Source organism: Lethenteron reissneri, chromosome 26, assembly GCF_015708825.2.
Source record: "Lethenteron reissneri isolate LAM-NWPU_2019-01 chromosome 26, ASM1570882v1, whole genome shotgun sequence".
NCBI lineage: Eukaryota > Metazoa > Chordata > Hyperoartia > Petromyzontiformes > Petromyzontidae > Lethenteron > Lethenteron reissneri.
In genome coordinates, this window is record NC_083804.1 from 17401663 (window position 1) to 17411046 (window position 9384).

General features: G+C 42.0%; 1 protein-coding gene across 1 annotated transcript; it reads right to left on the reverse strand.

The window, feature by feature from the left end:
- Positions 1-594: 594 nt before the first annotated feature.
- On the reverse strand, positions 595-9062 carry LOC133347744 (ADP-ribosylation factor-like protein 6-interacting protein 1). The gene is made up of 6 exons (XM_061560288.1): positions 8832-9062; positions 5109-5242; positions 3755-3874; positions 3314-3431; positions 2870-2954; positions 595-2207 (listed from the first exon to the last, which is right to left on the reverse strand). Exons 1-6 carry the CDS (start codon positions 8862-8864, stop codon positions 2089-2091), a joined length of 609 nt encoding a protein of 202 aa, XP_061416272.1. The 5' UTR covers positions 8865-9062; the 3' UTR covers positions 595-2088.
- Positions 9063-9384: the final 322 nt, after the last annotated feature.

Consider the following 9384-nt stretch of genomic DNA (forward strand, 5'->3'; position numbering starts at 1 on the left):
GGGAATCTATTTGCTCTGGATTGGGTTTTGTTCTGTCCTATCTGGGCACAGACGATTAAACCAAGTTGAGTGGTTTCAATTCTAGGTTATTCTGTCTCGTTTGTAGCATTTCCTTGCTGGAGTTAAATTAATGCTTGCCCTTGAAGTTTCAAATTACTGGTGTTGGAATTTTCACTTGACCTTCTACAAGATGAGACTGTCATGTAATTTAACAGCTTCACAACTTAAGCCTCACGTCAGCCTTAATTTCACTGGCTCACCACTCATTTATGCTCCCGAAAGTTGAGGACAATTACAAAACGGCCCCACAATTGTTATTACGGTCTTACAACAGCAAAATATACACTACCAAAAGTTTATTTTAGCCTATAAATGGCCCTTCAAAGCAGATTGACGTCTACTGTAGTCAAGTTTACTTCGTATACCACTGGCCTTACTTTTTTTACAACATCTATACCCTTAAGTAATTACTATTATATTTCACCCATCTGTAGTGCTCTCATGGCCACCACTTGCACAACCGAACTGCTATATTTTAATTAGAGCAAAACACATCTGTACTCTTGCCATGGAAATAAGCTTGTGTCCACACAATTCTTTAAGCATAAATTTAATACACATGGTGCCTTTTTTTCAAACTTCCCTCATGTACAATTGTGCACTTACAGGCAATTTCACTTAACAGAACCAGCAAATAAATTATTCTCCATCCTCGTGATACTGTGCCAAGATGCATTGACATTGTGCATATATTAATATTCAAATTTATAAATGAAGTTAAGTTTTGTATGCCGGTGCGGTTAGTTCAACTTGTGGCTTATAAAATTTGCATTTTAATGTTCATTCAAAGGAGACTTTGCAGGGATCCCCTCGACTGAAAAACACTGCCAATAAGTTACTGGAACAAAATCTTAAGTTAATAAGAAAAAAGCTTCCATTATTATGGTTGGTAATTGCTTATTTTCTTCGAGCTGCATACTCATTAAACCACATTTCAATTTGCATCTTCAGTTGCCATTTAGATGACTAATTCTGGACTCAAAAACCACAATAGTTCTGTCATCCCACAATGTTTCAGTACTCTGATCTAGTATTCCAGTTAATGCATTTTTTGTGGGTTCAATAATTCAATCCAGTAAAGGCTGGATATTTCATAGGCATTGGAATACATACCACACCTTCGTTTTCGGCTATCCACGTGATAATGGAAAATGCATGCATCTGTGTGCCCAATTGCACATGTGCGACTGAGGGAGCTGAAAGGGATGATGGCCGTTTGCCAACTACCCCGTGACCAATGGAGGGGATGTGGGTTTTGGATTCGCCGCTTAACATTTGGGACTTTACGGTGACACACCATTTGCAAACCAATCTTTATTTGTATTTTTCTTCCATCCATTTACGTTATATATTTGTTTTCTCACGCCACAATTACATCGCGGTTTTACTGTATCTGCGGCTGCTTAGTTCAGTGTATTTAAAGGTTTGAAAGCAAATTTTCTACTTAAAATGAAGATTCTCTTCTAGAAAAGCACATATGCAAAAAGGACCAACCAAATTAAAAAATACATTGGTAAATACTTGTGGGAATAATAAGAATGGCAAAGAGTAAAACGTTAACACCGATCGTTTAGTGCAAGAATCTCCAGTGTGACACCAAAGTATGTGGTTGAGAATTCACCCCATGCATAATATAGTTTTTTGTAGAACATCTGAACGTTTCTACATTTACAGAGCAAAGATAACATAGTCCCACTGTTGAAGCGCCCTTGAAATGTTTTCTGAAGACGTTTCGGAAATATGCAGACACAACTACTACTAATTATAATTCAGTCATGAGAGCTTATTAAAATGCCACTTCTTTAAACAACCTTTAGGCAGAAAACCCATCATGCAATATTGATGCACAGTGCATTTGCATCAAACCTCAAAATAGATTACACATGTTCACACCAGTAAATACAAAATCCTAACACATTAATGTTCTGCTATAGCGTACAACTACATTTTGCAGGCTAACTTGGAGCAAGTCGACTGGTCCACTCTATGTTAATTATACCAGAACGGTGCAGCAATGAGAAAGGCTTTTCATTCTGCTTTCTTCTCCTTGCGTTTAAGGAGCTTGTTGATCTCTCGTTTTGCCATGCCCACATAACTGCAGATTATCCCTTGTTGGGTGAGTCCAGGAAAGAGCAGCAGAAAAGTCACTGCAATGACATCAACACAATAATTGTTTACAAACAAGTTAAAATGCATGTTCAAATGGGTTTAAACAAAAAATCTTTGACAATGATATTTGGACAAATGTTTTACCTTTTTATCCATGCAGCCCATTGTTGTGGTTTTACTATACAAAATCAGGTAAGTTATGCATGCATAGACATATTTTTACACTCATAATACATGCATCCCATTGTGGGAGTGAAAATACATTTTTTATGATGCATAGTATCAGAATATACAGATTCTCTGGATTCCTATTACTACAGATTGTGCACCATAAGGGCAGTATACTATACATAACTTGTGAATCATGTAGGCATTTTATGATACCCTGATAGATTGTTACCCTCATGATACGTGCATAGTATGTATGTCATGTGTAAGAATCCATCCATAAAAATTTATGCAAATTAAAGCTTCCATTAGGATGATGGAACGGACGAGATTGGATATACAGAATACAAATGGATGAAATAATAATATAACATTTTATTGATTCTTGAATAGAGTTGTCCATAAAATCACGAGATTGCATTCAATCTCAGGGGCACAATTTGTCATTTACCTACTGAACATATATATTCATGAAGCAAAATTATCTCATGAAGGTCATCTTATTCCCAGTCTGTGCTTTTATCAGACGTACCAATCAGGAAAGTAAGAAGAAGGTTATGAACTTGCTGACCAATCCAAGCAGCCAGAGCAAGGACAGTAGTCACGGAGATGAAGTACTGCAGAAAGGCACAGGAGAAAACTACAAGTCAGAGGGGTATTTAAAACACTGTGCTTTTCAAAACTTTCTTTCAGTATTTTTAAATCTCCACACTTGTACTTGAGGAAGGAAATGTTTTCGTACAGAATCTAGTGGAAGGAAATTAAGGTGAGGTCTTAGTAGAATATCATCAGGTTACACAAATAATATCCATCACTGGGTTCGAATCGGCTTCATTGCTAAAATAGGTTATGTTCACTTTAAGAGGGTACAGAAACTTATCAGAAGGGATAAAAAAAAACATGTCATCATTATCAGCGAACGCTATATTGAACGATTTATTTGCATAAGGATGTTTGCTAATCAGCTGTGACGTACCACTTTTGGCTTCTCCTCTTTAAGTGCCAACAGTTGGTGTCCCCAGTGAGCTACAGACAAGCGGGCCTTCACCAGACTGCTGCAGATCTCATGAAAGCGCTGCTGCTGCTCCGTAGTCCTAACACGTACAGGACAAGAGGCAATCACTTCATCTTAAATTGCAGACAATGGCATTGACCGATTGGTTTAAAGATGAACCCCCATGCATTTTATCAGCTGCAGGGTTAAGGATCTGGAAGCACCCAACCACTACCAACATTTCAAACCGCAATGTTATTGGGCAACACTGTACAACTATGCTTTTGCGTTGTCCATGTTATTTGTTGGCAAATTACTCTATTATCACAAACGCGGATATCAGTCAAAAATTGAGCTTTAAAGGATTTTAGCCAACACATGGATCCAGAAATATAATTAAGGATGTGAAAGATGTACACCCACCATTGCTTTGAACTGAGGAACTTAGCAGTGAGGGTTGGAATAAGGTAATCTGCCAGGCAGACCAACATCACCACGATTGAGAGGCCCGTAAGCACAGATGGGTCCAGCCAGTAAATCACTCTGAAACGGCAATGAACACCATTATTTATATGGTACATAATCAGTTCCAGTTCAATGTTGCATCTACCACTTGCTGGGGACAGAGGCATATGTGAACAGTTATACAGGTGGTCCTCGGACCTACATCAGGTTACGTTACGAGACAAGGTGCCGTAAGTCGAAACGACGCAAGTCGAGACTGATTTTCCCAGAGAAACAATGATATAATCGTGGGTTACGTTCCTGACAAAGGCTCCAAAATGCTACTTTTTATACATATGATCACAAATAGAATATTTAATCAACTATCAATGATATGCAAAGAAAAATAATAGTGTTTAGAAAGTTCTTACCTTGATTCTTTGCAATTCCTGGCTTATTTGGCCTGCTACAATCTTTTTAACATCTTCACGAGAGCAATGACCTTTCCTTTTATCAAACAATTTTAAGGATTAAATAAACAAAAAAAAAACTTTAATATTACTCCGAATGCACAGAGGTTTTGCACTGGATCACGTTGGGGAGGCAGATTGACTGGGCGACATTTGTGTGCAGAACCGGCGCATGAGTTGGCGTCATTCTGTAAGTGTGGATCGACATAAGTCGAACAAACTGAAGTCGAGGATCGCCTGTCTATAAAAACGATGGTTATATACCGTGCACAAATAGGTCACTGGACAATTTAAGCAAAAACTGGTTTAGACATGGGAATATGCTTGACTGTGCTTTAGAAGTAAATATATACCCGAGATTAAATATACATTGTTGTAAGTGAAAAGGTTGTATTTGTTAATATCTATAGAAAATTACAAGTTGCACCATGCAAAAGTACTGCACTGGGTGTGGGTGGTCAATTGATCAGGGTGGATCTGAGATGGTCAGATATCCATCATTGTACTGTACACACTGACTATATTAATACAATGACATGCAGGTTCCTATTTAAAATGTTTTGAAATATAAACAAACATTTCAGTGGTTTCCTGCTCAGCTGAGCAAAGTACTGTGCTCATATCCTGTTTACAACATTGAAGCAGTGGTGGAAATTCCACATTCCTTTGGAAAGGATGTATCTATCCATAGATGACAATGACTGTCAACGTCCCCACAGTAGTACTCATTAACATTCACAAAGTACTGTGCATCAAAATGTGTAGTTCGGAACGTACCGCAACAGAACATTGTGGTTCTCACTAAATATTATACAGGAGAGTTGAGGTTGTATTGAACGCAAACTGACACGAACGTAGCTTACAGGAAGATTAAAGTGGTTGCAGAAACGACGAGAGCTGGGTAGTATGGTTTCTCCCAGCGAAGTACACGGTCTGTAGCCAGCAGAGCCTCCCCCCAGCCTTGCAGCTGCTCCTCCAGGCGGGCCGTCTCCTGTGCCTGATAGGACCAAACACCAGCGATTACCACCACTCAGAGGTCGCAAACGGGTTTTGATTCCTTACCCGTACCCGGCCGTACCCGTACCCTACCCGTACCCAGCTGGGTACGGGTAGGGTACGGGTATCGGGTACCCGATTGCGACCTCTGGGATGAAGCCATATTGCAGGCGTGGGTGGATTGATTCTAGGAACTTGAATTGTGAGAAGAGACAAGACGTTGGGAAATGAGTGACAAACAGTTACTCACCGTCTACCCGTACCCGTACCCAGCCGCACCAGGGTCGCAAACGGGTACCCGTACCCGGCCGGGTACGGGTAGCCGGGTATTGGGTAGGGTACGGGTATCGTGTACCCGGTTGCGACCTCTGCCACCACTCACCAGGAGACATGGGGAAAAACCGACACCTGTGGTGGCTAGGTGGCTCAAAGAGTTCAAAACGGCCGTGTAAAAGCACTGAGCGCCAGCTCCACTGACATCCTTGGTTTAAATACAGGCTTCAGCCACTTTAAACCAAACTGGATTTTCAGTGTGGTCAGCTGATTGTCTCAACCCAGTATTTAATTTCTGCACTGCACGAAAATATATTAGATTATTTGTTTTCCACGGAAAAAAACACATGGGCCATGTAAACAATAATTAATGAGTTCAAATACGACTGTGATATCTACTTTCACGAGGCTTTCTCTGCCATCAAGGATATGTTAAACCGCGCACTCGAAGAGTTGTTCGTGACATGACAGAGCGCAACTGCAGGAAAAAACAAAAAAATTGGCCTTAATTGTAAAATCAATCTGAAATATAAACCAAATCCGTCTAGTAGATACTTAATTGAAGCCAGCAGGTTACACCATTGAAAGATGTCAAAAGATACATCAGATTGTCATTTGAAATATCTTGTCACACATTTTTACTGTACTGTGCCAATAAAACAGCAATACAAATATCAAGCATAATAAACAGCAGTCATGTGCTTCCTCCAATATGTACAAGTCAATGCTTGTTATTTTTGGTTTAACTTATAACAAAAAATGTTTAGTGTCAACCTTCTACGAGTTACAGCCGTGACATGGCAACATGACCTCGCGTGCATGCCAGTGCATTTTGCAATGGTACTACAATAATTATCTATTCAACATTGATATTCACAGAACGGGTCTTGTTCATACTATTTGCAGAGGGGGCCTCCAATAAGTATGGATAGAGGGCCTTTTCCTTTTTAAGCTAAAAATTCACGAGATCATAATTACAATCCTATGTTGCAAATGATTTCGTGAACCCATTTAAAGTGACATTGTACGACCTTGTGCACATTAAAAATAATACCATTAGTACACAAGCATTTCATATCACTGTGTATGCTTACATTATATTCATTATACAGTTACCATCATCACCATCAGAAAATATTAATCCACTGCTGGATGAGCCTAAATTGCACGGCATTATAAAATATCCTCGCAGCGACATAACCTCGTTTTTTAAAATTTGAGCTGTTTAGTTATTGTTCGAGTTCTCTTTAGCAGTAAGCGTATATCTAATATTTCACAGGTATACATGTGTCGATGTGCATCACTTGGCTTGTTTCGCTACACTACAGCCGAATTGCTAATGGTGTCCCATTGTTGTATCGGGACCTGGCTAATCCGCAACCTATGCAGTATTAATGAACGTGAACCATGGCCGCGTTGCGGCCGCGACACCAGCTGCTTTAACAACCCCCATCCCCCATCACTCATTGTTTAAACCTCGTCGCCGGTGTGGACCAAAAACTCATTTAGTGTCTTTATAACGTCCACTTTGTTATTGAAGAATGCATTACTGCAATGCTAACATAAGAAACACCGCATCACACGCTGTTTGAAATCGTGACTTAAATGCAGTAGAGCATTATTAGTCAGTGAACACTTTCGTGTCAATTTAAACTATTTAATGATTATCACAATACAGGGGGAAATCTTGTTGAGTGGTATTCGAGAGGCATGGAACAAACACAGTTTCAGAAATTACATTTGACTCTTACGCTCACAATGCATGCGCCAAATGTGCATACTCCATTACAGTCCTGTATTTCCCATTCGTATACTGTGCGTTGTTTGTTAACGTAAACTGTGAAAGCACTCTTAAGAGATTATACATTCACAACATGGTAATCTATTATTAAAATCAAATCGTGATCATGACCCATGACAGACAGACAATTCATTGTGTCATGGGGGTGGAGACTCCATACCATGCCGGGTATTTGGCGAATTCCACAATGTTAACCTCCGGGCGGTCCATAGTTTAACAGACAGCCATTTGAAAAGCAACAAATGCATTATCTGGCCCTCTTAACTCGACGGATAGGATGGTTGTGTTCACCACATCCAAACTGACTTTGTTCCATAATCTTAGGTTTTTTTCCTTTGTTCCACCGAAGCCTAGGCACAACATCTACTTATCCTAAGTGTCTAAGATGCATGCGGCCAAGCTACATAAACCACCTTAAGGCGATGTTCGCCTGCGGTCATTTATACAGAAACTGCAAGGGTGGGGGTGACATCTTTAAAAGGTGTTTTTACGAAACCACTTTAATGTCGAGATTTACAGCAAGGGATGGATGCAGAAACAGTATTTCACCACAGAGTTACTGCAACACTGCGGGACTGGGTAAATTTTCCAGACAGCAAATAATCCCACATCAGGTGGCCACAAATCCTGGCCTGGGATGGTATTTTGTGCCGCGTCCTTGCCTCCGACAATATTTACGGCGTTAACAGATCTCAATAAAGACAGACATAATATAAATACCAAATCTTACTCTACAACACGGCCACACACTGCGACACGTGTCTAAAAAAACCCCACTACTATACACTTTTACACAATAATTTGAGACGCAATTAAAACATGAACAGGCCGCTTAGGTCCCCACGGGCTGCCTGGGCCCTCTCGCATCTCAAACTCCCCGGGGCCAGACCCCGCCAGCAACAGCAAGGCCACAGCAGGCCCCCTGCATCGCACAGACCCGGCCAGACCCACCCAGACCTCTCGTCACACGATGGTTGGATTTTGTGCTATAAACGCACCAAACTCAACCTCCTAAAAGCCATAAAACAATGCACGAAGCAACCAAAGCCCCGCAGGACACACAAGACCCTGGCCATCACCGCACAAACCCGACACAACTCTCTCTCTCTGTGCACACCGAGACCCCTGTTTGTGTAACAACAAAGACAAACCCCTTCGACAGTATCCAGCCTTCTTTAGGCCATTACCATGGACCCCCCCGCCCGCCCACCTCCTCCTCCTATACATCAACAACAACAGCAACAACAACAACCCGCCAGCAAGCAATCCTCACGTCCCAGACTGGAATGCGACGCGGCAGGGAAGGCCAAACACCACGGGCGAGGCGACTAAATCCTCGACTCTGCTCGCTGTTGTTGTTATTGCTGTTGTTGATATTGCTGTTGTTGTTGCTGCTGTTGTTGTTGTTGCTGCTGTTGTTGTTGTTGATGGCCGCGCCCTTCGCGAGCGTGTTAGTGGCCACCCGCCCGCGAGCGAGGCCTCTCCCCGCCGCCCCAGATAGGCCTCACTGCCTCACCACGGCGCTAGTGCTCTTGTTGTCGCCGTCCATATCGCTGCTGTGGCTGCCCAACACCGGCCCCTGTCTCTCTCTCTCTCTCCCTGTGTGTGTCCGTGTGGAGGTAACAGCGGTGGTGGTGGTCGTGGTGGTTGTGTTGTTGTTGTTGTTTGCTGCTCCGAGCGAGTCAAAAGGCGACTGCTGCTGCTGCTGAGCGGATCCAGCGCCCGTCACTGACGACTGAGGGACCGCCCACAATGACGTCACACACCTGGGGGCGGGGCGAGGGGCGGGGGGCGGGGTCAGACATGTGTGACGAGGGGGGGGGGTGAGAAATATGACGTCACATCAAAATGCGCCACTTTAAATAAATATAGACAACACGTGCGACTTAATTAAATATACTTTTTAATAAATGTTTTCTCCTACAACATCAGAGTGCAGCGCCACGTTAAATACACACTACAATGACAATAGTTTAAAGCGATTTGAAGCATGTTTTATTTTTTGGGGGGGGGGGGGGGTGCAGAGCTTTGTGACGTCATATTTGAGGGGGGGTCTGACCTTTTGCGAC